The 27,312-nt window shown below is 60.2% G+C and overlaps 1 protein-coding gene across 4 annotated transcripts in view; it reads right to left on the bottom strand.

Moving 5' to 3' along the window:
* Positions 1-463: 463 nt before the first annotated feature.
* Positions 464-27,312, bottom strand: part of PTPRF (protein tyrosine phosphatase receptor type F) — an 88,939-nt gene continuing 62,090 nt past the window's right edge. The window contains exons 12-35 of one of the 4 annotated variants that reach the window (XM_055082500.1): positions 25,294-25,599; positions 24,451-24,644; positions 20,878-20,904; positions 19,429-19,546; positions 18,768-19,346; positions 17,998-18,095; positions 17,565-17,818; positions 17,382-17,475; positions 16,545-16,763; positions 16,111-16,265; positions 13,426-13,541; positions 10,271-10,303; positions 9,229-9,326; positions 6,072-6,195; positions 5,733-5,908; positions 4,911-5,030; positions 4,439-4,593; positions 4,075-4,360; positions 3,796-3,974; positions 3,456-3,582; positions 3,154-3,279; positions 2,735-2,889; positions 2,513-2,648; positions 464-2,168 (exon numbers count right to left, since the gene is read on the bottom strand). In XM_055082500.1, the coding sequence (XP_054938475.1) occupies positions 2,100-2,168; positions 2,513-2,648; positions 2,735-2,889; positions 3,154-3,279; positions 3,456-3,582; positions 3,796-3,974; positions 4,075-4,360; positions 4,439-4,593; positions 4,911-5,030; positions 5,733-5,908; positions 6,072-6,195; positions 9,229-9,326; positions 10,271-10,303; positions 13,426-13,541; positions 16,111-16,265; positions 16,545-16,763; positions 17,382-17,475; positions 17,565-17,818; positions 17,998-18,095; positions 18,768-19,346; positions 19,429-19,546; positions 20,878-20,904; positions 24,451-24,644; positions 25,294-25,599 (3,944 nt within the window). In that variant the 3' untranslated portion in view covers positions 464-2,099. The remainder of the gene's footprint in view (positions 2,169-2,512; positions 2,649-2,734; positions 2,890-3,153; positions 3,280-3,455; positions 3,583-3,795; positions 3,975-4,074; positions 4,361-4,438; positions 4,594-4,910; positions 5,031-5,732; positions 5,909-6,071; positions 6,196-9,228; positions 9,327-10,270; positions 10,304-13,425; positions 13,542-16,110; positions 16,266-16,544; positions 16,764-17,381; positions 17,476-17,564; positions 17,819-17,997; positions 18,096-18,767; positions 19,347-19,428; positions 19,547-20,877; positions 20,905-24,450; positions 24,645-25,293; positions 25,600-27,312) is intronic. The other 3 variants (XM_055082503.1, XM_024125285.3, XM_024125287.2) reach the window with 3 other exon arrangements.

Consider the following 27,312-nt stretch of genomic DNA (forward strand, 5'->3'; position numbering starts at 1 on the left):
CCAGACGGCCACACTGTGTCCAGTACCCACATTGCAAGAATTACCAGAGTCCTTACTAACCAATTTCCATACCTTCTCGGTCTCCACTGCCACAGTGCCAGCCTTCTCCTTATGGCGGGGGAGGAAGAGAGGGAGGAGGTGATGGAAGGGGATGTGTGTGGCCTGGGGAGTCCTGGTACCCACAACGTGGCGACCCGGAACGTGGTGGGGGTGAGGAGAGGCAGGGGGGGTGCTTCTGGTCCGGGGAGTCGCGGCCCTTGGCAGGTGCTCCTTCCACACACTGTGGCTCAGTCTTCAGGCTCCCATCAGAAAGTGGGCACCAGGCCAGGAGCCCGTCTTCTCACAGGTCCTCAGGACAGCCTCGCTGTCTCCTGAGGAGCAGGAAATCGGCAGAACCTACCCCTAGGGACTGACTTAGAGAGCCCAGACTCTGGTTCCAGAAAGAGCCGAGACAGAGGCCCGGTTTGTAAGAAATCTGATTATTCAAATTTATTACCATCAAGTATTATGCAATGATGCTGTAGTTTTCTTAACAAATAGAAAACAGACTGTGTACAACAGTGAACTCTACAGCACTAGCATCCACAAGGTAAAAATGAATGTCTCATTCAACATTACCAACCCTGGGTTGTTGATCTTGACCACCTAGCTAGATCTGGGGACGTCCGCCTCGAGTCCCTCGGCTAAAACAGCTATGCACCCTTCCCGCCCCCACTTACCTACCTAGATAGTGCTGCCCAGAGGAAGAGGCCGCTCCCTGCCCCTCAGCAAGCCGAGATAATAAGGACTGAGTATAGTACCACTGAGAGAAGTCCAGTAGTCTTGCCACATTGGTTTAGGAGGGCATCTTGAAGGAGTGGAAAAGAGCGATTCTCAGGGGCTTTGAAAAGAGCTGCACACCAGGGAGGGGAGTCATCTGGCCCCTGCTCCGAGGACAGATATGTGCTACCAGGCCCACTAGCATGGACCTGAAGGGCCAGCTGCACCCCTGCTTGGCCCAGAGGTGTGTGGGGCATGGCACACATCCTGACTGGTGCCCATTGCCTTGGCCACACGGCCAGACCCACAGCCTACCAACACCGCGCCATCCCACAATGCTGGGGACAAAAAGCAAGGCTCTGTGGACCCAGAGGGAACCCCAGGCGCACGGAGCCGCCTCCCCTCTCAGGGGTTTGAAGCAGAGGCCAGGGGATGACTCTCTTTTTTTCTTGTGTTTTTTTTTTGTTTTTTTTTTTTTGGATTTTTTTGTCTGTTTTTTGTCTTTGCTTTATCTTTAAACTTTGCAAACGATGGTGATGAGGAATGCCTTTCCAGGCTCCCCCAGACACGTCTGTGGTTCTGGGCTGTGAATGTTAAACACACACTGGAATAGACGACTGGGGATGAGTGCTTCCTATCTCCGCCCCGCCCACCACTGTCTATGGGGCCAAAAATAAGGCTCTTACGGAAAAACAAAACAGAAATTAAACCAAAAAAAACTTTCCCTGCATTTGGCTAAAACAGGATCTTGTCTGAAGGGCTGGAAGAGCAGCTGGATCAGCGATGCCTCTGCGCAGGCTGGCGGCCCCAGCTCCACACACACGAGGAAGGCACACTCCATCCTTCAGCAGTGAAAGTCGTACCAAGAAAGGGTCCAGAGCGAATTCAAAAGAGAACACAAGCTACACCGCAACCCCATTCTGCAGTTAAGAATTTGCAAAAGGAAAAGTCAGAGGGAAGAGGCTAGAATCCCTGTCTACCCCACTTAATGTATAAAAAAGGAGGCTTTGCTCCCATCCCCCCACGAGAAGAAGCATGAGAAACGCGGCAGCGGAACAGAGAGCTCGCAGGGGCTCCGGGGCGGGCCTGGCGGACACAGACGTGGCCTCAGTGCACGCCTGCCGGCCTGCCTGCCTGCCGGCCCACCCCCTCGCCCAGGGCAGTTCTGGGCTCTCCGTTCGGTGTGGCAATGTTCCTGAAACGCTGTGATCCCAGTGGGCTGTGCTCTGCCAGCAGCAGCACCTGTGCAGTAGGGCTGGATGATGGTCGGTATGGCTCAGAGGAGCTGGGTCCCCTCCGGAGCCCCCCGGTGGGGGCAGCGGAGGAGAGGGGGGCGGTGGTTACGTTGCATAGTGGTCAAAGCTGCCGAGGTACTCCAGGGCCGCACGGTAGCACAGCTGGTACTGGTCCTGCCGGGACAGGGGTCCGGTCAGCACAGACAGCGATGGTGGATACCCCAACACACAGCCAAGGGCACTCACACTGCAGCCAGTGGGTCATGGACTTAGCCTCTGCCTCTGCTGGCCAGCAGCAGGGGCTAGATCCAGACATCTGCCCAGGCTTCCCCTTGCCACCCCCACTCTGCCCCTAGATCGTGTACCCTGTAAGGACCGACACGAGCAACCCCAGCTGGGAGCCATGCACAACACTGGTGTCCAGTGCACGGCTGCCGAGCGGGGAACCCGTCCGGCTCAGCCTTCCCCAGCATGTGTCTGTGAGGAGCTGGCTTTGGCATGGCCAGTGGCCCGCATACCTCCGTCTGCACCATGGCCGGGCGCTGTGTGCGCAGGGTCTTCACGGTCTGGAACATGTCGACCACGCCCTCGTAGCGCATCCGCTCCAGGACGATGCTCAGCGTGATGAACACCCCGGTGCGGCCGACACCGGCACTGCCCAGGGAGAGTGCTGGGTCAGGGCTCCTGCCCCTGAACCCCCAAGCCCCCACACGCCCAGCCCTCCATGGGGTCGGCCCCACCTGCAGTGCACCGTGATGGGCCCGTCCTGCCCGAACTGCTCCTTGGTCTTGTGCACCTGCCCGATGAAGTCGATGAAGCCCTCGCCCGTCTTGGGCACGCCCTGCTCTGGCCAGTCTGTGAACTGGAACTGCCGGATCGTCCTTGACTGCCCATCCTGGGAGAGGTGGCAGAGGCCGGGGTCAGGGCTGGAGCTTCAGGCGGCAGCCCCCCAGGGCAGGCGGACAGTGCGGTAGCACAGGTAAGCACCCTGAGGTCGTTACACCGAGGCCACCCTGGGAAATGGGCTTGCACGCCCACAGCTCACCTTCGATTCCTGCAGCTGGAGCTGGGGCACCACACAGGCAGCCCCACCACAGGGGCTCCGGCAGGGTTACAGACATGCTTTCGTACAAATATACACATTCCCCTGTCCACTCACCCTGGCATCTGTGACCTTGAATTCACGCAGGATATACTGGGGCATGTTGTACTCAGCCATCGGGTCAACAACAAAGTACTGGTAGCGAGCAGAGCGCTCTGCGGGCCAGTACTGGTGGCACTTCTCCTGTGGACAGAGGGCCCGGCCCCATGGTCAGGTGGGGGAAAAGCGGGGAGGGGAGCTCCGGGTTTCAGAGGATTCGGGGGCAAGATGCCACAGGTGGTGATAATGGGGTCTGAGGCTATGCTGACAGGGCCGGGAGAGGAAGGACACGATAGAGAAGGGGTGGCTGGTGTGCTCACCCTGCCCATCTCCCGAAGCCTGGTCAGCATGACGATGATGGTGGAGTTGTGCTCCCACAGCATGCGCCAGAAGTCTTCGGTGCTCTCCGCCAGAGGTCCCTGTGTGGCTATGTAGGCCTTCTGCTGTCTGGGGTGGACATAAGACTGGACATGCTGGAGGTGCTGCTGTCCCCCGAGTCTCCCCATGGCTGCCTAGTCCCTTGGGGCCCCGCTCAGATCACCCCTCCTCCAGGAAGCCCACCCTGGTCTTCCAGGCTGGCCCTACTCTGTTGCGCCCCTAGCCGGCCAGAAGCAGGCCTGGCTACCCGTGGGCGTGGTGGGCAGTCACAAGTGTGCTGACCTATAGCCATCCAGGAAGCTGGCATTGATGTAGTCGGAGCCCTCCACGCCGCGGATGGGCTGCAGACACACACGGGTCAGTTCGTAGGGCATGATGTTCACCAGGCGGTTCTTGAACTTGTTGCAGGGCAGGTTGGCGCTGATGAAGCGGGATGTGTGGGCCTTGGAGCTGGCCAGCAACTAGCGAGAGGGAGGGGCTGGTCAGGCCTGGTTTCCTGGGGGACTGTCCCCGGGACCCAGTCCAGGCCCTGGAGCCAGGCAGGCCCAGCCCTGAGCCCACCTTGAACTCCAGCTCCATGGCAGTCACACTTTCCCCAGGAGGCACTTGGCCCAGCTTCTGGATGTGGGCATAGAGGTTGCGAGCGGGCACCTCCGTGTGTCCACACATGGCGGCCTCCAGCAGCGCCTCGTGGATGAACACGTACTGGTCCTCGGTCTGCACCATGTAGTTGCGCTGCGACCGCATGCACGTCACGTGGCCATAGATGTCCACCGTCTTCTCGTGCTTCATCCGCTCCAGCATGGCGTCGATGACGATGAAGCAGCCCGTGCGGCCCACGCCCGCACTGCAGGACACGGACTCAGCCTGGGCAGGGGCCCACCCCGCCTCCGCCCCACCCCCCGGTGGCGTGGCACTCCCTCACCTGCAATGCACCACCATGGGCCCGGCGTCCAGCGGGTTGCAGGCCTTGACCCGCCGCAGGAAGGCCAGGATGGGGGTCGGGTACTCGGGAACTCCGTGGTCTGGCCAGGCCATGAACTGGAACTGACGCAGTTCCCGCTTCTCACTGGAGCCACTCTGGGGAGAAGAGCGGGGAGAGACGGTGTGACCAGGGAGTGTGCCCTCTACAGACTCAGGGCAGGATGCCCCAATGCTGAGGCCAGACCTCGGCTTTCCAAGGGGACTCAGAAGCCACACGGGGCAGCCTGAAGGAGCTCGGGTGCTGCTTCCATCCATGCCGCCCATGGCACCGGCTGTCATGGTGCGCTCACACCTCCAAGCCCCGACCTCCAACACCGGGCTCCCACTCGCCCCCTTCCCTGCCAGCACACCATGTTCAGACCATTGTCCTCATAGGTCCCGGCCAGGGGACAAGCACCGGGGCAGGACCATACCTTGTGGAGCGCAAAGGTGCGCACAGTGTAGGTGGCCAGCTCCACCGTGTCCAGCAGGGTCACCTGGATGAGGCCGTAGGTCTCGGTGCCACGGGCTGGCCAGTACTGATCGCACTTCACCTGCAGAGGGACAGCAGGGCAGGGTGCAAGGGTGTCTGGAGGTACCCAAAGGCTCAGGCGGGCAGAAGCAGGGTGGAAGGTCTGGCCCTCAGCCCCGAGCTCTCAGATGCATTATACCACCCCTTCACCAAAGTCTATCATGGTCTCACGATACGCCTCCACCCCTGCCCTCACCAGGGGAACGAGGGACGTAATTGAAAATTGTTTATTCATGACCAGATTTCACCAGGCACATTTTCTGCCAAATTTACCCATAACGTTTATGCACCATTTTCAAGCTCTGTAATTTTTACGTTCCAGTCAACGCTTTGCTGTGCATAAGCAGATAACAGCAGCTCTTTCCACTAATTAACTTAGGAGACGTATTAATGCTCCAGCTACACTCCAGCATCTGGGGAACACGTGAACATCCCAGAAACGTGCCAGCAACTGGGGAACATATTAACATTCTTGGAAAATGACAGCATCTGGGGCAACATATTAACATGTTGGGAACCCACTAGTATATGGGGAACATGCCACATCCCAGGAACGTCCAGCAGCTGGGACACGAAGACACCCCAGAAAAACAATAGCACTTGGCAAGTCCCTTGAGGAGCTTATTCCCACAGGGATGGGAAAAGGTGTCTGAAGCCACCTGGTGGCTGAGTATACACTGCCACCCCCCTCCCCCGCCCTGGGCAGGGCTCTGCACAGCCTTACCCGGGACTTTTCCTCCAGCCGTGTCATCATGACCACAGTGGCTGTGCGCTGCTCCCACACCATCCTCCAGAAGTCGCCCATGGTCTCAGGCAGCGGGCCCTGCGTGGCAATGTAGGCATTCTGCTTGCGGTAGCCATCGATGTAGTTGGCGTTGATGTAGTCACTCCCCGGGACACCTATGAACAGGAAGGGACATGGGAGAGCATTATCCTGGGGCCTCCAACCCAGTCCATACCTCCTCGGTGCACCCTGGGACTCATGGGCCTCTTCTGGAGGATGAAAAGTCACCCAGCGAGGAGGAGATCAAGGGGATGGGAGGGGGCCCCGCCCTCGGCTCACCATCAATGGAGGTAAGGATGACTCGAGAGTGGTCGTAGGCAATGACGTTGGCATAGCGGTTCTTGGGCTTGTTCACCTCGAGGTTTGAATTCTCCCATGTGAACTGCTGTCCAGGGTCAATTGACTGCAGGGAATGGAGGAGGCAGGTAGAGTGGGGCAAGAGCTGACTACCTAGTGCCTCCAGGGAGACCCAGCCTTCCAGGTAGTGTCCACATCCGGCCTTCGCTCCCAGGTCACAGCCAGCCGCTCTATCGCATGGTGCCGGTGAAGGCTGAGCACCAGCTCCCCTGGCCACGGAGCGAAGAGGCTGGCAAGGCACCGATCCAGCAAGGCGATGGACCGAAGACTCCTCTGACCAAGGTACCAAATCCCCTCGCCCGGGAGAGTGGTCAGGGGTGGGGTGGGGGCTAGGGAAGTCCCTCAAGCCCTGAATCCAGCTAATGAATGACTGCAGAAGCAACGGCGGCCAGCTGTGCACGACCCAATGCTGCTGGGGCTTTGGCCAATGCTGCACGGCCTTGCCCAGCTCTCCTCTTCCCTCTCTGGCTGTTCCTTCCCATAGGCAGGACGCAGTGCTCCTCCGGAGTTCATTCCCGGGCCCTCTTTGCCCTCTCCAGCCCTTCCTGGGTGAGTTCACTTGCTCTCAGGACCTTACGCCCATATGCTGGAGCTGAATCCTGCAGCTGCAGCCCAGTCTCCCCTGAGCTCCCAGTCTGAATAGCCAGCGGCCCCTTGGACATCCCACCTGGACATCCCACACTCCTTCGGTCTCAACCCTTGCCAAGCTGAGCTCATCAGCTCCCCCTGCAAACCCGGCTCTGCTGCTGGAGCTCCATCTCAGTGAAGGGCACTGTCCTCATTTACCCCAAAGCCCCGGCCACAACCTGCAAGTCGTCCTCAAAACTCCTCTGTGCCCCATCCCATCACTCCCAGCCCCTCGGCTCTCTCCAACCTGCTGCCAGGGCCTCAGCCAGGCCACCTCTGCTCAGACTTAGCATCTCCCTGCCTCTTCGCTTTGCCCCACTCCATCCTGCAGCCGGAACAATCCTTATAAAATGCAGATCTGATGATTAATTCCCTGCTTAATGTCTTCCATGGCTCCTCATCGCCTCAGATGATAATAATAACAGCTGAGGCTCAGTGAAAACTTACCGTGTGCTTGGCACTGTTCTCAACACTCTGCGTGTATTCCCTCATCTAATCCTCCCATGAAATAGGTTCTATTATTACCCTCCTTTTACAGACAAATACCACCCGAAGTTCTCAGCATAGCACACCGTCGTGTCCTCCAGGTTTTGGCACCAGGCTGTTACTCTCCACGGGTCAGTGAGCACTGCTTCCGTGAGACCCCAGCACACCCCACCCCTAGCCTGCTTGCCTCGGTGCTGTCGGCCGGCCAACCTTCTCCGCACGTCTGCATGTTTAACCCCAGGGCATGAGGTCACGTTCAGTGTCTCTCATCTGTCTGCACTCGTCTCCCCACTGGCTGAGCTCCCTGGGGGCACTTGCCTCCACACCCCCAACACCCAGCACAGGCTAAGTGCCCGACGATGCCAGATGAGCGACTGACTGACCGTTAAAGGTAACACAGCTATGGGATCCTGGCTGCAGGAAAGCTCTCGGCAGGCCGGGTGGCCAGAGGAGGCTTCCTGGAGGAGGAGGCTGTGGTGAGGAAAGCGCAGACTGGAGCAGAGAAGCGGCAGAAGGTGGACGGGGGACACCGAGTCTGGACAGTGAGCCGCAGAGCCCCATGGGAGGAAGGGCGGCGTGGGCCGTGGGACTGGATGAGTGCGGGCGGGAGACCAGGCCAGGTAAGGAGCTGGAGGCGGGGAGCCCGCCTTAGCGGCTCCGTCCCCCTCATGGCGGGCCTGTGCAGAGCAGGCCCCCAGTGGGCGCTCTGCAGGGAGAAGGGGCACGCCTTCCTCGCGGCACAGGTGATCATCAGTTCCCCAGCCAAGCTCAATTTCCTCTGCGGAAACCTGGCTCACAGCCCTTGAAGGGGAGCCCTGGTGCCCGCGATAGCAGCCCAGCTGAGGGTGGACATCTGACTGGAGCGGGGCGGGCTCACAGGCAGGGTGGAGCCAGCCGGTCAATCACCCATCCATCCACCCGTCATCCTGTGCTGGGGCTGCGCTGGGGGAGGGGTGAGGGGTTGGAGGGGCCCAGTGGGGCAGAGGCAGAAGATGCCTTAACACCTCCGCCCTTAGAGGAGGCGGGGCTCTCCTTATCACCTCCTTAACACCCCTTTCACTAGCAAAGCACCTCCCCAGCTGGGCGCCTGGAAGCCCTGACTCTGGGCAGGAGCAGTGCTCTGAAGTCTGAGCCCCCAGCAGGTCGGGTCCAGGCCAGAGTGAAGGGAGTACCTGGAGGGCCCTGAGCAGGAGGGTTTGTGCAGCCCAAGTAGCAAGATTCAGGCCCCCCAGCTCCCCGTCTCTGTGATCTGCACCCTGAGAACACCCGTGAGCACATGCATGTGCAGGGTACAGGCTGCCAGACACATTCCGCTACTCATCAGCTGTGTGACCTTGGGCAAGTCACTTCCCCTTGCTAAGCCTCAGCTTCCTCATCTGTAAGATGGGATAACACCAGTATCCCTTTCATAGGGTGTGGGGAGGGCAGAATGGTATGCAAAGTGCCTAGCCTAGAGCTGGCCCACAGAAAGCTCTCCATAAATGCCAGCTGTTATTACTGATGTGTGTGTGTGTGTGCAGGAAGCTCTCCATAAATGTCAGCTGTTATTACTGACCTGGGTGTGTGTGTGTGTGGGGGGGGTGCGTGTGTGTGTGTGTGTGCAGGAAGCTCTCCATAAATGCCAGCTGTTATTACTGAGTGTGTGTGTGTGTGTGTGTGCGTGTGCGTGTGCGAAACAGAGAAGGAGAGAGAGAGAGAGAGAGAGAGAGAGAGAGAGAGAGAGAGAGAGAGAGAGAGACCTGTCTGCCTCTGTTAGCATCGGAGCATGTGACTGAGTGTCCTGGCCTGGGGATCTGGAAGGGCCTCTGTCAGGCCCAGAACCTGAGGAGTTGAGTTCCCTGCTGGCCACTGCTGACCCCTCCAGTGTGTGTTCTGGAGAAGCCTGGAGGCCGAGGCAGGAAAGGAGCGGGTCTGGGGCCAGGCACATGGTGGGGGTGTGAAGCGGGGGTGAGGGAGGAAGTCTTACCTCGTACTCCTGGGAGAACTTGAGGCCGTCGTTGGCTTTGAGGCGCTCGATGTTGTCTGCCAGGTCGGTGATGGGGATGGGCGGGTGGTCTCGCATACCTGGGAGCAGGGCACACACAGGCAGAGTTAGCGTGAGGCCTGAGTGGGGTGGCGGAGACAGCCCCAATGCATGTATGTGCACATGTGGACACATGTGACCATGGAGCACTCATCACTGGTGGCATGGAGACGGCGGCACATGCGGCGACAGGGATGGCGGGGCACACAGTGGCTGGGGGTGGGGGTGGGAGAGGACAGAGGTGGAAGGGTGTGTGCTGTGAGCACGAGTGAGCATGTCCGTGTGACACGGTGCTGAGTGGCGGGTTCTCCACAGGCATGGGCGGCCTCCCCCCTCCCAGGCCGGGGCCGGAAGCCCAGGTGGAAGGCAGTGGACAGGATGGGGCTGGGCTGCTTCAGCCTGCACCCCGCCTGCGGGTCCTGCCTCTGGACAGCGCTCCTGCCCTCACTGGCGCCAGTCACCATGGGAGGCTGGGTGATGTCCCTGTCCCAGCACCCAGCATGTGGATGGAGTGATCACGATGTACATGGCAGAGACGTGGAAGAACTCGGAGGGAGAAGCAAAGGGGAGGAGGGAGATGTGGGGACAGGGAGGCAGGGAGACAGGAGAGGCGCCGGAGAGGGGTCAGACTGAGATGGGAAAGGGGTCGGACTGAGACGGGAGAGGGGTCGGACTGAGACCAGAGAGGGGTCGGACTGAGACGGGAGAGGGGTCGGACTGAGACGGGAGACGGGTCGGACTGAGACCGGAGGCGAGAGGCAGAGACAGACAGGGTGGCGGGAGGGAAAACAGGGCGGGAAGAAGGGGGCAAGGTGGGGAGAGAGCGGGATGGACAAAGAAAAGACGGGGGGCAGTGAGAAGGTGGAGAAAAGAGAGGAAAGGGGAGAGAAGAACTCAAGGAAGGAGGGGGGCGATGGGTGAGAGAAGTAGAGGAAACACACAGAAGCCAGAGTGGGCCCCAAACACGGGAACGCAGAAAACTAACTTGAGATATTCGGGCAACTGGGGACACTGGAACCTGCAGAGAAAAAGAACAAAAACAGCAGGGCAAGAGAAGGAAACCCGTTAACCTCTGGTTACACTGCTGTTGAACACAGTGCGGGGCTGGGGGCTCGCAGGGGCAGTCCCACCGCAGCCCCTTCTGCCCTGCGAGGAGCAGGGGCATCTCCCACCCAGAGGCTGGGTGGCCTCAGGGGCCTCTCTCTATGATGGAAGTCTAGGTCCAAGCCAACCTCGTGCCCTCTGGTATCAAAGTTTGACCCTGGCTATTTCCAGATGAACTGGCAAAAGGGAAGTGTGCTTTTAGAGAGAGATGAGGCATGTGTGGTGAGAAACAGAAGGGTGAGTCCACACGAGGATGTGCAGATGGGGACTGTATCACTCTTTCAGCTTTTCTGTGCGTTTGAAGCATTTTCAGAAGAAGAGTTAAATTATGAGAGAAAATAATAAACATTTGCTGAACGAAGAAAACGAGAAGGAAACCCTCAGCCGTGGACACTGCTGCCATCCCCGCCACCCCTTCTGGTCACCGGTTCCCTCCCAGACCACCCCTGTGCACAAAGACACCTCTCCCCGCCAGCAGCCCTGTTCCCTGATCTCAGCACCTCGGGTGACCCTCACTGTGCCCTCTCCCCACGGCCCGCCCGGGGCCACAGCCTCCCGTCCTTCTGGACCCCCATCCCTTTTAACACCACCTCTGACTTCCCGTGCTCCACCCCGCCTTCCCCTCTCAGATCCCTGCCATTTCCCCCGGGCCCTGCAGCCACAGGGATTCAGACCCCAGCAGGGCCTTCACACCCACTTGCTCACTCCCCACTCACTGTGCCTCAGCCCACTGAAATGCTCCTGCCCCCAGGACCCGCCCACCACACACTCCCCAAGGTCCCAACTGCCGAAGCCAAAGGCCTCCGTCTGCGTCCTCCTTGCACAGCCCTCCCCGCCTGGCCTCTGGGACACTCCTCTCCCCCTGAGTTCTCTCTCCCTCTGGCTCCTCCTCCTTGGCTATCCTTCACCCATCCTTCCTTATCATTTCACCTCCTTCCCTGGCTGCCCTTCGGCTGCTCTCTTCCCCCGCCCCGTTCTCCTGGGAGAGCCCATCTATTTGCAGGCGTTGACCACTGCGTGCTCCTTGGCATGCCCCACGCCCGTGGTTCCAGCCCGGATGTTGGTGCGGAGGTCTCCCCGGACCCTCCCACCCCAATGCTCAGCCAGCAACCACAGAGGCATCCTGGGACCCCCACCCCCATTTCCTCACCCCACATGGAATCAAGCCTGAGCCCTGCTGCTTAGGTCTCGCTCATGTCTCCCCACCGCCACCCGCCTCGTCCAGGTCCTCAGCACCTTCTCAACGGCCTGCCTCCCCAAGTTCTCCCCTTCCAATCTGCCTTCCACATGGCAAACAGAGCTATATTTCTACAGCACAATTCTGACCCTGTTGCTGCCCTGCTGAAAACCTTTAATGCCTCCCTGGAACCCTCAAGACAAAGTCCAAACCCCTTAGCCTGGCGTGCAGGTCCCTCTGTGACCGGACCTCTGTCTAGCCCTCCAGACTCATCTCTGGGCTCTCACATCCCCAGCTCCAGTGCCGCAGGACACAGTGCCCGAAAGCTGCTTCCCCACATGCTACTGCCATCGAAGGGAGCTCCCTCCGCTCCCTCCCACCCCCTCTCTGGCCGACTAAGGCCCACACGGCTTGGCATCCCTCCCAGAGGAGGCTTCTCTGCCCTCCAGGCCCCAGCATTCTGGAGTTTGATTCCTCGAAGATCTGATCACACCTGGTTGCAACAGCCTGCTAAGTCAGCCTGGCTCTCTCTCTTTCAGGACACGTGCCCTTGGAACTCAGTCGGCATGTTGCCAGGGAGCCCAGGCCACAGGATGAGAGCCTCAGGTGGGCTCACAGCTGACTGCAGTGTCAACCACAAGACATGAGAATGAATGAGTCTCCAGAATTCCGGGGTCAGCAAACTTTTCTATAAAAGGCCAGATAGTAAATATTTTTGGCTTTGTGGACATATGGTGTCTACCATACCTACTTAGCTCTACTTTGTAGTATGAAAACAGCCACAGACAATACATAAATGAACGGGCGTGGCTGCGTTCCAATAAAACTTTATTTGCAGAAACAGGTGGTGGGCTGCATTTGGCCTCGGGCCATAGTTTGCTGACCCCTGATCTAAATGATTCTGGCTCCCAGCTTTTGAATCTTCCGGCCGAGGGCCCAGACATTCTGGAATAGAGACAAACGGCTCCTGCTACGCTCCCGTCTGAATTTCTGACTCATAAAGACGGTGACAATAGTACATAATTGTCGTTGTTTTCAGCCATGACGTTTTGCGGTAATTTAACATGCAGCAATAAGCAGCTCGTGTACACACAAACCCTGTGTGTTACAGTTCACTCATTCATTAAGCTGCCTTGTGTTTGTTTCACAGGTGCTCAACAAGAATCCACCGTGTGCACAACACAAGGGATGGGAGAGGAAGAAGACAGTTCCTGGCTCCACAGAGCTCTGTCACTGAGGCAATTCCAGCCCAGGGTGGGAGGCGTCACGATGGAAGCAGCATCTGGGAGCCGAGGAACGACCCTGCCCCCAGGGAAGAGGTCTGAGCCGTGTCTGCTGGGGCATAGGGAGGGAGTGACAGCTCAGGTAGAAGGAGCAGCCAGAGAGCCCTGTAACAGTGGCGGGGAAGGAAAGGCAGGCACCAAGCCCTGTGCGGGGTCTCTGTACTTGCACAGAATATCTGGGGCCAGCCACCAGGAAGGGCCAGATGTGGGCACCCCATCCCGCCACAAGGGTCTGATGGGCCGTTTCCCACTAACAAACCTCTCGTGTGCAGGGGCCAGAGCGCAGGTGCAGAGGCTGGCCACCCCGGGGCTGGGATGTGGCTCTGTGTGGGTCCCGGGCCCATACTTGGAGGGCGTGACCAAAGATGAGGTCGGGTCTGAGCAGCTGCCCCCCACCCCCAGAGGCTCCCGGGCCCTGGGGTGCCTGTCCAGCTCTTGATGTAGGGGTTCCTCGGTCACTTCATCAAAGTGGATGGGTACAGGGAGAAGGGCAGAAGGGAGGAAAAGGAAATGGGGGCCGGGGTGAGGCCAGGGTTCCTCGGCGGACACCGGCAGGCCTGGGCAGAGCCACCCTACCTGGGGTCTGGTAGTTGAGCCGCCGCATCTCCACGGGGTCGGAGGAGTGGGCCAGCAAGGAGTCCTTCAGCCCAATTGACTGCTCATCTTTGGACGATGGGGAGTGGGTCCTTTTCCTGGAGAGGCGGAAGGGAGGTTGGTGAGAACCGAGGTCCAGGCGGAGAACAGAGATGCATGGCACAGCCCGCTACCACAGAGCCCCTGTGTCCACGGCTCTGCTCCTGCCACCCCAGCCTGGGGTCTCTGAGTGCAGGGGAGCCAGGGCCAGAGCAGCTTCACGTGAGAGGACACAGGGTGGAGGGTGCGGAGACAGCGGGAGTGGGGGGTGGACAGAGGGCCAGCCCAGCGAGAAAGGAAGGGGCCGCAGAGGCTGGTGGCTCCTTCCCGTAAAGGGCAGGTCACTGCTGGGCAGTGGCTGTTGTCTGCAAGGCCCCCACAGCTGAGGCAGCAGGAGCCACCAGGAGGAAACATGCAAACGACACATAAGATATGCACACATCACAGAGAGCTGGGCCTCAGCTATCTGGCTCTCGGTACAAGGGTAGAGGTGCAGAGCAGCAGGGGAGGGACGGGGAAGACGTCCCCCTAGCTGGGCAGAGTCCTCCCTTGCTGGCCTCGGCTCCCCGGGCTATAGGGACAGGATCAGAGACAGACTGCAGCGTCCAGTTGCTGACAAGTATCCAGGGGCCGCTTCTGCTCAGTGGACACAGGTGTGCTTGGGGAGGAAACTTACGCAAGTGTGCAGCACACACTTCCCCGCTGCCCTGCAGCCAGTGCTCTTTGCACATAGGCCAGACTCTGTCCCCTGCAGCGCTCAGGTAACCTCAGAGACCTGGGAGCCTGGGGAAGGCTCTGGTGAGCTCAGAGTCTGTGCCCGCAGGGGAAGTGCTGGAGGTCTGTGCTTCGCCTGTGCCCGGAGAAGGGGCATGCCCTGTGCAGAGCACCAGTCGAGAGAGTGACAGAGCCTGTCCCATCGCCTGCCAAGCTGACCAGACGGCCGCAGGCCGGGAGGCTTCCGGCCCAAGCAGCGCCCCTCCCTGCTGGGCCCGCAGTGTGCATGGGGATAAGAAGTGAAGGGGGAAGCGTGTGACGAGAGAAGGAAGGACTCCTACCTTTCTTGTTTACTAGGTCCCGAAAGACAGGCAAGGACAGAAGAAAGGAAAGGTCACTGTTTCCGCCAAGCACTCAGACCCTCTCACGACATGGGGGACACTGCGGACCCATCTATGGCACCCACGTGGCATTCATGGGGAGGGGTCGCCTCTCCTGGCAGACACCAGGACCCAGAGGCAGTGGGGGGAGGATGAATGGGTGTGTGGGACCTTCTTCAGGTTCCTCACCCATGGGTCTCCAGGCCCTGAACCAGGCGAGGCTGTTCCTATTCACCCCGGGAGGAAGGAGCTAACTTCAGGAAGGAGGCACCAGGTCCAGGTCAAGGGTCGGGGTCAGGGGCAGGGAGAGATGGGGCACTGGGGACAGGAACTCATGTGTGAACACGTTCAGACATACGGACCAACAAGCGTTCACCGACAGCCTTGCGCTGGGTGCTGGAAACAGGCCCAGCGATGTTCCCGTGGAAGCACCACTGGACAGTGGGGGACAGTGTGGTGAAGGGGTAGGAGGGGTCCGGCAGAGCCTCGTGGGCACCAGAGCCTGGAAAGGAGTCTTGAAGGATAAGATGGTAGTTGCCCAGGCAGGGGGAAGGAGAGCTGCAGAGCGGAGGGGCTCAGCCCGGGCCGGCCGGGAACTGCACTGGTTCAGTGACGATGTCGGGGTGGTGGCAGGGGCCAGACCAACCAGGCATTCGATGGACTTCAGGCTACAGAGATCGGGCTATAAAACTCTTTAGTTAAAACTGAGAAGTGTTAAGCTGAGGGTGACAAAGTAAATCTTTGGAAACACCTTTCAGGCTGGGAGGAGGATGGAGAGGAAGGGGAGACTCCAAGATCGGGAGACTGCAGCTACCTGAGAGAGGACTGAGGCGTGCCGTGTGCACGTGCATTACCTCGTGGGGAGCCCGCGGTGGGGAGGGGGGAGCAGGTCCAGTGACATCCAGGGCAGGACTCACGGGAGACTGGGTGGAGGGAGAGGGAGGAGGGGAGAGGGTGACACTCAGGTTTCCGGTTGGTAACTTGGTGGATGGGCCCGTCACCTGTGATAGGGACCCTGGGGGAGGGCTGTAGGAAGGAGCAAGACACCCTGAGTCTGAGACAGCTGCAGTTGCTATGGTCACGGCAGGCACTGAATAAACGTCTGCCAAGTGAATGTCCATGGGCACATGGCCCTGGAGCTGGGTCTGGACCTCTCAAGGCCTGAGCAGGAGAGCCAGGCAGGGAGTCATCTAGGGATGGTGGCAGAGGGGCTGCTGAAGGTAGGAGACCAGGAGAAGGCCCTGTCTTGAAGCTGAGAGACAGACAGGCTCACATCCACTGAAACACAGAGACGGACAGACAGACACGCCCGGGGATGCACATGAACAAGCCCTCTGTGAAGCTGCGGCTGCTCATCACACCTGGGCCACACCCATGGGTGTGCACACGCACTGCTTCTGCTCTCCTGGCTTCCCACCGAGCCCAGGGGTGCACCCTGGGGTGCAGGCCAGTGTGGCTGCCCCAGGCCTGTGTGCACCCGGCCAGGGAGCGCCTGAGTGTCCAAGGGCAGGTGGCCGTCCACCAGAGCACTCACCTCTTGAACAAGAGAATGGCGATGACAATGAGGATGATGAGGATGACTGCCAGGACGGGGCCCGTCACCCACAGCATCTCGGGTTCCTCCTGCTGCTGGGCTGGTGTCACCTGGACCACGATCTCATCGGAGTAGGGGCTGGAGGCATAGCGCTTCTGTGGCCCAGTGGAGGAACAGCACAGGTGGTGAGCCCGGGGTGAGATCTCCCACCCTCTGCCCCGCAAACCTGGAGAATGGGCTCTGGGCCTGGTCTCCCAGAACTAAGAGGCTGACCTGGGCCTGGTCAGCTGACTGGGACCCTGGGGCTAGGTCGGGTCTGGCGTTCTGGGTCCTAGGGGTTAGTGACTTGAGACCCCAGTGCAGGTATGGGGCCTCTGGGCTGTCTGAGACTGGCCTGGGGGGGTGTCTGGTCAGGCCTTGGGCCTTAGGCAGACCTGGTCCACGGGTTCCTTCAGGGAGGCAAGCACAAAGCACTGGTAGCTCAGGTCTGGAGACAGCGGCCGGTTGTAGAAGCCCCGGTAGCTCTTCTTGTCCCCCAGGGTGAAGGTCTCGGGGAGCACGTCCACCTGAGCGGCCACGTATGGCTTCAGCCGCTCTGCCTGCCGCCGCCGCCGCCGCAGGTCCCCACCGCCCTGCTCGATGGCCTCCAGAAGCTGACAGAGCAGAGGACGGGGGTCACACAGGGGCCTTGGAGCACATGCTCCTGGGCCCGGGGCCTGGGACATAAGCCCCCTGGGCTGAGGCTAGGCTCACCTTCCATGCAAGGGGCTCAAGCCTGGCCTGACTCACTCCTCGCAGAATCATGCTGAACGCCAGACAAGGCAATGCCACTCCTCCCAGCCAACCCGGTAAGAAGGGGCCCTCTGGGTAACCTGCCCCAGCCTAACCAGAGAGGGCTGACTGCACACCACTGCGAGAAGAGGATGGAAGATTCCAAACGTGCTGGGGCTCCACTCTAGCCCCTCTGCGGCCTCCAGACCCTGCGGACTCCGATGCTTACAGGGCCCAGGATTCTCTAGATCTGAGAGATGTCTCTGCCACTTCCCACCCCAGGGGATCCTCCAAAAACCCCTTTGGGGGAAGTCTCTGTAAGCCCTCCAGGAGTTCTCTGAAAGCGCCCAGGGGCCAGCTCAGAGTCTGTCTCCCTAGAGATGAGGGCAGTCTGCCAATCAGAGAGTGACTCCAGTTTGGGGGGGGGGCGGTCCCTGGGGCCATAGCCAACCACCTCAATGGGACTGTCATCGGTGCTACCCTTTCTGGTCCCCAGGCACCTCGTCCAGCTCCAGCTCCTCGGGCGTGCTCCATCGTGGTGCCAGCATGCTCCCTCCTACACGGTCAATGGGCACCACCATGATGTAGAACCACCTGGGCGGGCAGAGGGGGGGAATCAGGACCATCATCGCCTGCGCTCGTGTGGCCAGCCCTGCCCTCCTCCCGAGGCCTCGTGTGCACACCTGACGAGCGAGGGGTCCTGCACGTGGGGCATGGAGAGAGTGAAGCGGCCATCCGCTATGTAGGCAGAGGCAGGCAGCGGCTTGTGCGGCAGGAGGTCGGGGGCTGTGCGAATGGACACGAGGTGCTGCAGGCCCCCCGCGCTGCTGCCACGGTTCATCAGCACGAACGAGTACTCTGTGTTCGGCTGCAGGTCTGCGATCAGCTTCCGCATGGAGTGCCCATCCACCTCCACACTCTGCCCGTTGTACAGAATCTGCGCGGGACGGGGGCAGGCAGCGTGTTTGAGTGAGGCTTCCCATCATGGGCCTGCGGGGCTGAGCACGCGCCCACGCCCAACCGGGATCCGGCATCACAAACACACACGCACAGGCTGGGACTGCAATAAGGGACTGCAGGACTGTGTGTGTGCCAGGTGCAGCTGACTTCACCCACCTTGAAGGGTACAGCTGACTTGTAGGAGTCAGGGACCTCCCAGCTGAGCAGCACAGATGTCTTCATTGCAGCCTCCACACGGAAGTTCTTGGCAAACACTGTTGGGATATAAGGAGGGAGTCAGCTCTGGCTGCGTAGCTGGGGTGAATGGGCCTGAAGGTTTCCCTGCCAGGAAGAGATGCGGCGCGGGGGACCAGGGGGTTAGGAAAGGCTGCAGAGGACCAGGCACCCCCCACTCCCACCAGCTTCAATTGCACACAGTTCAGCTCCCAGCCCCGGCTCTTCCTCGCAGTGAGTACCGAGCGGGGCAGATGCCACAGGACCCGTGGTCAGGATCTCCAGAAGTGCTTGGGTGAAGCTGGAGCTTACAGACACCAGGTCAGAGTGACCACAGGTCAGTGGGACTCAGTCAGGAGAAGCATGTGGCCGCACACCAGAGCACAGTGGGCTGTGTTCACTAGAGGTCAGGGGGCCGTGGCCCCAAGAGATTAGTGTTGCATACCCAAGAGTGGTGATGCAGTCAAAAGAGATCAGTGGGTCAAGGTCACGAGAGATTGGAGAGTCACACAGCAGAGGTCAGTAGGTCAAGGACAGCAGAGGTCAGGGGTCCCACACCGAGAATGTGGCACCCCTTCACTAGAGGTTAGTGGTCATGGACATGAGAGATTGGAGTGTCACACACCAGAGGTTGGTGGATCACAGTTGCCAGAGGTCAGTGGGTCAAGGAGAGCAGAGGTCCCCAGGTGCAGCCACGTGCCCGCAGCACACACCTTGCTCCATGGGCATGGTCCGGGACTGGATGCTGGGGCTGAGCGGGCCGGCGCCTTTGCTGGTGCGTGCACGGACCTTGACGTCATACGTGGTGTCTGGCTTGAGGCCGGAGAGCGTCAGGTGGGTGTCAGCAGTGATGTTCTGCAGCTCCTGCTGGCTGTTGATGTCACGGTACACCACGGTATAGTTGGTGATGCGGCCGTTCCTCTCCGCCAGCACCGGGGGGTCCCAGGTCAGTTCCGTGGTAGATGTGGTCAGCCCTATCACGCGCAGGTTTTGGGGGAAACCGCTGGGAGCATCCTCGGGGGTCGTGATCTCCTTCTCGAACTCCTCGCCCGGGCCGGCCCGGTTCTTGGCAGCAAGCCGGAAGATGTAGGTGGCCCCTCTGTGCAGGCCAGTGACTGTAAAGTGCTGGTCGTCCTTGCCAAAATCGATGGTGTTGGGCCGTGCCTCGTCGGCCCGGTGGTACTGCAGCCGGTAGCCCAGCAGCTCCCCAGGCAGCTCCTTGGGTGGGTGCCACTGGAGCAGCGCAGTGTTCATGGCCGTGGTGCTGACCATCATGGTGGGCCGGCCTGGGACTGAACAACCACGCACTGGGCTCTGGCCCTGCCCCCGCCCTGGCCCCCCGCCACTCAGCTCTGTCCCCGACCCCTCACTCACCTGCTCCTGTGGTCGTGACAATTTTGGGCTTGCTGCGGGCACCGTCCCCCTTGGTGGTGTAGGCGGCAACAGTAATGGAGTAGGTGGTCTCTGGGGTCAGGCCGCTGATGGTGGTTTCCTAAGGCAGGAGGAAGGGCCCATTCCCATCACAGGAGAGCAAGGAGGGACCAGAGCAGGCCAGCCACCTCAGGACTTTAGCCGGCGGGGCCCCCCAGGGCACACAGGGCCAGAGGTCCCCAGAGAGGGGGCTGTGAGCTGCTGGACTCTGCAGAAGGCAGGACAGGCAGGTGGGTGTGTGCCCAGGAGGACCCAGCCCATCCCGGGAGCAGCAAGCCTAAGGCAGACAGTCTGCTCATTCTTCCTTTCAGACAACAACAAAGTGCCACACTGTTCCTTCACTCCATTGTACTATGAATGACTCCTCGTGAGGTCTGGGCGCATGTGACACACAGAGCACACAGCCTCACATGCACAGAGCACCTTGCGTGGCTCTTGGCACACACATGCATGCAGCCTGCGGCTCCTCCTGCACCAGCAGGCGGAGGGCCACCTGTAGATACTAACGCATGTGCACGCACACCACTGAGCGAGGTGGAGCGGTGGGCCAGGGCGCCACCCTGCAGGACCAAGTCGGGACCCCTCCTGCCCCCCTCTAGGCACTGGCTCTGTGAGCACCTTATCCCCTGCAATGCTTCCTGAGCCAGGGAGGAGAGACGAGGACAGAGAAACCCCACCCTGGGGAGCACACTGTCCCCAGCGATGCCTGAGAAGTCAGCCAGGGCAGCGTACCCCTGCCCTGGCAGGCCTTGCCCACACGCCCATCTCCAGCCAAGGCATCATTTCTGGACATGCCGAGAAACACCACGGGAGGCCAAGCCACACCACACAGAGGGAAAAGTGGGAAAAAGGGAGGGGACCACCGCGCAGTGGGAACAGAGCTGTCACCACCAACCCTGGTGTCCCTCCAGCTCTGAGCCTCGGGTGGGGCCACCGCAGCCGCCACCAACCTCTCGCAGGTCCCCTCCTGCCCTGGCTGGAGGGTCTCCCAGGGCTGGGGCTCCAGAAGGCACCGATGCTGGAACCCGGCCCCCAGACTCCCTTCCCAGCCTGGGCCTGGAGCAGGTGATTTTTCACTCCAGGGATCAATACGGCCTAACGATCAGGATCGGATTTAACTCCATCTCCATCTGGCTAGAGCAGGGGCCAGGCCCTGGTTGATCTTGAACATGGGCCTGAAATTGCCGCTCGACAGGTGAGAAGTAAGGATTAGAGGAAATGCCAATCACTGCTCAGCTCGGGGCTCATACCTAAGCGCCAGTTTTCTCTGGACGTGGCTGGTGCCCTGTGGATCTTGGCGGCTCAGGCTGGGAGGAAAGGCGGGGGAGGGGGAGTGTCCCATGAACCCAGCCTGACCCAGGTCTTGCCCGCGCTCGCACACCTCTTACTTACATAGTCCTCGGACTCCTCTGGCCGCCACTGACCGCGGGAGAGGGAGAGAAAGGGAGACAGGATGTGAAGGACTCTGGCTCCGAGGGGGCCTGGCCAGGGAGGGCAGATGGCGGGCACGGGCCTCTGAAGTGCCCCGGGGGGTGGCAACCCAGGACCACTCCCCATCCAAAGATCCCAGCCCCTGCCTCACGAGCCCAAATGTGTGTGAGCCCAACTGTGGGCACCAGGGCTGAGGAGGTGAGACCTGGAGAGTGGAGGGCCAGAGCGAGAGGGCTCCCTGACACTGAGGGGTCGGAGGGCGCCACCTGGAGGTACTTCGAAGGAAAGGCTGCCAGACTGGAGGGGTGGGCTCCACAGCTCAGGCAGTGGGGAGAGAAGACGCCGAGGGTGGTACACCTGTTTTGCCGGGGCCAGTCCTGGCCTAGGCTTGCCAACCTGGTATGATTATTCACAGTGTCTCCTTTCACTCTCAAAATTATCCCAGTTGGGAAGACAGATTAGCCAGTGGCCCTAGGCAAGGAAGGTTGCCCTAGGAACAGCGGGAGCTATACTGTGGCTGGAAGGGGCCCAGGCAGGCTGGCCAGCAAGATGCTAAGGGCCGTGAGTGCCAAGCTCAGAGCCTGGACCCTGCCCCACAGGCACAGGGGAAGCCCTCAGACCCCTGTTCCTTCCTGGGATGCCTGAAAATCAAGGTAGGAAGGCATATTTCTGGGCTGGCACTGCTGCTCATTCTTGGTACATTCTTCTTTAGGCCGTGGTGCATGTAGGTTTACTAGCTGGACAGGTAGAGGGAGGGAGGTTCTGTGGCACTGGAGGGCTGGCAGCTGGCAGCCGTCCAGCACAGCACGGGGAGATGGTCCACGCCATCCCCAGGATAGACGTGCCATGGGGTCCTCCAGCCCAGCGACCCTCGCAGTGCTGGTCTGGTCTCTGTCCAATGGCCCCAGTGCCTCTGTTCTGGGAAGCTCTCTCGTAAAGTCCTTGCGAGCAGTGTGGGACAAGATACGGGAGGAGGCCATCAACTGTCCCTCCTGGCCACGGCCACTTTCTAGGGTGTGGCTGGGCCCGGCGCTGCTCTAGGTTCCTTGCCTGGGGTATCCTGCGATGTCCAAGCCATGCCTGGGAATGGAGGTGCTCACGAGGAGGAGAGTGAGAGAGAAGAAGGGAAAGACAGAGGCTGAAGAAAAACAGAGGGAGAGAGGATGGAAGGGATTAGAGGACAGGAAAGAGAAGAGAACGAGACAGACAAAAACACTCTCAGGGAGAGGGAGAGACAGAAACAGAGAGGAAGGAAAAACAGACCATGGGAAAGGGACAAAATGAATGGATAAAGAAGATGTGGCACATACACACAATGGAGTATTACCCAGCCATATAAAGAAACAAAACTGAGTTATCCGTAGTGAGGTGGATGGACCTAAAGTCTGTCATACAGAGTGAAGTAAGTCAGAAAGAGAAAAACAAATACTGTACGCTAACACGTATATATGGAATCTAAAAAAAAAAAAATGGTATTGATGAACCTAGTGGCAGGGCAGGAATAAAGACGTAGACATAAATAATGGACTTGAGGACACGGGGTTGGGGGGAAGGGGGACCTGGGGCGAAGTGAGAGTAGCATCAACATATATACACTACCAAATGTAAAACAGATAGCTAGTGGGAAGCAGCCGCACAGCACAGGGAGATCAGCTCGGTGCTTTGTGTCCACCTAGAGGGGTGGGATAGGGCGGGTGGGAGGGAGGCTCAAGAGGGAGGGGACATGGGGATATATGTACACATACGGCTGATTTACTTTCTTGTACAACAGAAACTAACACAGTGTTGTGAAGCAACTAAACTCCAATAAAGATGTATTAAAAAAAAAAAAAGGAGATGGGAGGTGGAGTCAGAGACCTGGAGAAGCAGACAAACTTGAGATGGAGACACACATGAAAGGAGACAGGTCTGGCCACACAGCGGTGGAGGGCACGCCCCCCCATGGTTCTTTCAGAACTGACGGGGCCTGGACTGAGCAGATGGTGCTGTGGGGAAGGACAGGCCGTGGTGTCCTTGACCAGGTGCTTGGGGGACAGCTGGGCCCTGTGGCCAGGCTGGAGACCCGGCCCCATCTGCTCTTCTCCTAGCTTGGAGCAGAACAATCCAGTCCCGGCGGGGCCGCGAGGGCAGGCCCTCCGCCTTCACTCGGCTTCCCCAGAGCCGGGGCTCCTGTTTACCTCCTGTCACAGGTTGTCTGTGGCCAAGAGGACAGTGTCCCTCATCCTATGGCCCAGCTCCCTCCGAACCGCTTAGGACCAGAAGGGGGCACCCGGAGTGCAGTGGCTTCTTTGGAACTCCACTGGCTGCAGCTGTGCTGCTGGCCCCCTGGGGCAGGAGGGGCCAGAGGGAGCTCATTCCCGGGATGTTTCTGGGTGGGTGTGTCCGCTGAGACTCCAGGAAGAGCCCTCAACCTGCCCCAGGAATGCAGGAGGGTCCAAAAGCCCATTTCCTCCACCCCATTCCCTCAGCACCAGGCAGGCCAGAGGAGGAAGAGGGCGCCCTCTGGGCAGCGGGCTGAGCCCAGCCGGGAGAGACAAAGGCCCTCGTCTGCCTGTGGGTAAGTTCACCTCTAAGCGCAGCACGTAGAACACAGGATACGTGCTTGCACCTATCTTGGACAGGGAGGGTGTGTGGGTTCTGCGGGAGAATCGGCCCTGATTCTGGATGGAAAGCCCTTGAGCACAGACACACCAGGCACTGTGAATCTTCAGCAGAATATTTTGGGAGGTAACTCGTGGCGGCAATTACAGCCCTTTCCCAGGAATCCTGAGACCAGGCTTCTTATCTGAGCTCGGCCACCCCTTACTGGGAAATTTAGGCCCCCTCGCCTAACCTCCCAGTACCCCAGGTTTTCCATCTGGGTAGCCAACCAGTGCTGAGAATAGCCCAGGGACTTCACCCCAAGCTCAGGGGCAAAATCATCATCCTCTGAGGACAAAGGGCACAGAGTGAGGTGTGACACTGGGTGCGGGCCCAGCCCTTGAGAGCAAACATCATGGGCTGTGCCATCCCCCTGCGTGCCAGGCACAGAGCAACACCCCAGCCCGGCCATTCACAGAACTCTGCAATGCCAAGGGCCAAGTGGGGGGAGATGACCACCCGGCTGGGGGAGGAGGGCTGCCGAGGAGGAAAGCACATCTCGACAGCCCAGCCTGCCAGCAAATGCACTTTCCGAAACCCACAAAGGAGGGCTTGAGGGGGCTGAGGCCTGGGTCTGTGCAGACCGTGCTCCTCACTGCTAGTGCTGGTGGCTGAGCCACAGAGGTGACTGCCAGGCTGGGCCTGTCACCAGGGCAGATGGGGCTGGCCGAGCCTGGACTGGCACAGCTCAGGCAGACCTAAGACAAGAGAAGCGAGTGTTTCTGGCACCTGGCCCTAACCTCCTGGTCTCAGGGTTTTCCTAGCCCGATACAGCAGGATGTCTTGGTGTCACATTCCCTTTGAGAGCAGGTAGGGGAGGGGAGCAAACCTGGGTTCCAAAGAGGAAGTGGAATATGCTGGTCTCGCCCACCCGCCCACCTCCCAGTGTCACACCTGGGCCTCGGCCAGCATGACGTCCTGGATGATGGGTGGGCCGCGGGGCTCGCCATTCTCTAGCCGCACATAGGTGACCTGGTAGCCGCGGATCTGACCGTGCTGCTTGCTGGGGACGGGCAGCTTCCAGGAGACGCGCACGGCAGTGGAGTTCAGCGGCTCCACCTCCACCTTCCGTGGCGGCCCGCTGGGCACTGGGGACCAGGTGGAGAAGGAAGTTAGGTGCGTGGTACGGATCCGGGCTCAGGCGGCCACAGCATGCTCCAGGGCCTTGCCTTCGCACCCCACTGCCCCAGGAAAGGCCCTGATGCAGTTTCCTTAGACTGTCTGCCCTGGAGAGGAACGTGGAGGGCTCCCCCTGCCTGGCATGGGGAAGAGCCCGGGACCCTGCGACCCCTCCGGCCCAGGGCTGCCTCCTTGGTGGGGAGGGCAGAGGCGGGGAACAGGTGGAGGCGGGGCACCAGGCCTTCGACCACCCCAGGTCAGCACAACCTGTCCTATCTCCTGGGCCCCACATCACGCCAACGTCTAGAGAGGCAGAGCCTCAGGGATTCTCCTGAGTGATTCTACTAGACTCCCCAGTCCTCCTCCTTTCAAATCTTGGGTGGGCTGCCTCTTCGGCCTTAGCCTTTTAAGGCTCCAGCTGCCTTGAGGAAGCCCCGAAGCTGGGATTTGGGCACAGGCTGTCCCACAAGCTACATCTCCCCAGATGGGGCCATTAAGCCTGCACTGGGAAGACAGCAAGTCCTTCTGGGCTTGCGGGAGGCCAAGGCCCCGGGAGCCTGGCGCGGGGGTCCAGCGGCACGGCGGCCCCCGCCCCCGCCTGCCCTCGGTGCTGCCTACCGTCCTCGTCGGTGCGCACCAGCACCGGGCTGCTCTCGGGGCCGGGGCCCACGTCCGTGTGCGCCCGCACCCACACCCGGTACTCCGTCCACTTCTCCAGGCCCACCAGGTCCCAGCCGGAGTGCTCGCGGCCGATGCCGTCCACCACGTGCCGCTCGCGGTCCTCGCCGTCCACCGCCTCGTAGGCCACCGAGTACTGGGTGATAACGCCGTTGCGGCTGTCGGCTGGCGGTGGGACCCAACTTACCCGGACCGTGGTGGAGCCCACGCTCACGCACGTCACCTTCTGGGGAGGGGCGGAGGGGGCTGGGGAAGACAAATGGGGGGAAGCAGGCAGATGGAGGGTGGGGGTCAGAGGCATGGCGACCAGTCACAGAGGACGGGAAACTCACCCAGGCAGGCTACTCCCCGGGTGCGTCATGGCTATCCCAGGGCCCCTCCAGGCAGGCTACCGCCACTGCCGCCAGACAGCCCGGCTCCCTCTGGACCATAGGCTCTTCTTTCTCTCTCTCTCTCTCTCTCTCTCTCACTCTCACTCACACACACACACACACACACACACACACGCACAGCTCTAACACAGCGCCTCACACACATACACTGTCTCACACACGATGCACAGGGCATCAGACACACACAAGCACGGGGCCACGCCACCCTCACTCCTGGTCACACCCACAACCACACACGGAGACCCTCCCCAGCTGCTGTGCTCACAGCTCTCGCTCTTCTCAGGACAAGTGACCTGATGGCTCTTCTGGTGCGAGGCTGCCTCGACAGGGTGCGGCCGAGCCACAGGAAACCGCAGAGACTGGAGGCCCCCAGGCAGTTTGGAGGGAAAGTGCCCGTCGGAGGGGCTCTCACTCATCAGGCTCCTTGGGCGTTAGGAGGTGGGTCTGTGCCCTCCTCGTTCCCAGTGATGTTTCCGGCTCCTATTCCCACTGAGGGCTCTGCTGCCATCATCTGGGCTTTCTCATCTCGAGTTCTGCCACCACCTCCTGCTCAGGTGACTCCAGCGGCCCCTCGATCCACTGGCTCCCAAGCCCCTCATCTTCAGAGCTTTCTCCTCCCCTGCGCTGCTGTGGTCCTGCCTCAGATGCTGCCACTCTCTCTAAAACTGTGGCCTCCAATACCCCCTCGCAGGCCCTCACCTCTTGGTCCAGCTCAGCCGCTCAGGGCCCCCAGCACTGCACCTGCTCTTCACCCCCGGGGACTTCATCCACTGACCTACCTCCTTGCTGCCCTCGATACTCAGCTTAGAACCTCACCACTCTTCCCAACACCCCCAATTCCCCTCTCTGAGCTCCTGCCCAGCCCGTCCCAAGCTCTGAACGAACCCACCCCCCATCTCCTCCAAGGTGGCATGGGGGTGGGTAGAAAAAGCCACCAAGGCAGGCTGGCACTCTGTGAGCGCGCCATGGCCCCCCGGGCCGTCCAGGCTGCCGGCGGGTCTCTGCTCTCTGCTGGCTTCCTCTGCCACTTAATACAAAACACCTTCCGCCTCCTCCTCGCTCCTCAAACCTCCAGCTCCCGTCGCCTCCCCCCCTCCCTCTCAGCAAATGACCCCATCTTCTACTTTGCAGAGAAAGCCGAAGCCTCCCAACAGCAGCTCCTCCGTCTCTTGCTACCAAACCCACCAGCCTGCATCGGCTCCGGGTCTCTCCTTCCCTCCCCTGGGAAGGGAGAGGGTGCCCTCCTGTCCAAGGCCAATTTCTCCCATCGCCCGTGCTCTGCCCTCTTCCCCACCCCTTAAGCCTCCAACTATCTTTCTCTTTTCCGTATTTTTTACTTCTCCTCATTGACACATTCCCAACAGCATTTAAATATGCTCAAGATTTCCCCACCTTAAAAGACACATCCCAGGCTTCCCTGGTGGCGCAGTGGTTGAGAGTCCGCCTGCCGATGCAGGGGACACGGGCTCGTGTCCCAGTCCGGGAGGATCCCACATGCCGCGGGGCGGCTGGGCCCGTGAGCCATGGCCGCTGGGCCTGCGCGTCCGGAGCCTGTGCTCCGCAACGG

Source organism: Physeter macrocephalus, chromosome 3, assembly GCF_002837175.3.
Source record: "Physeter macrocephalus isolate SW-GA chromosome 3, ASM283717v5, whole genome shotgun sequence".
Taxonomy (NCBI): Eukaryota; Metazoa; Chordata; class Mammalia; order Artiodactyla; family Physeteridae; genus Physeter; species Physeter macrocephalus.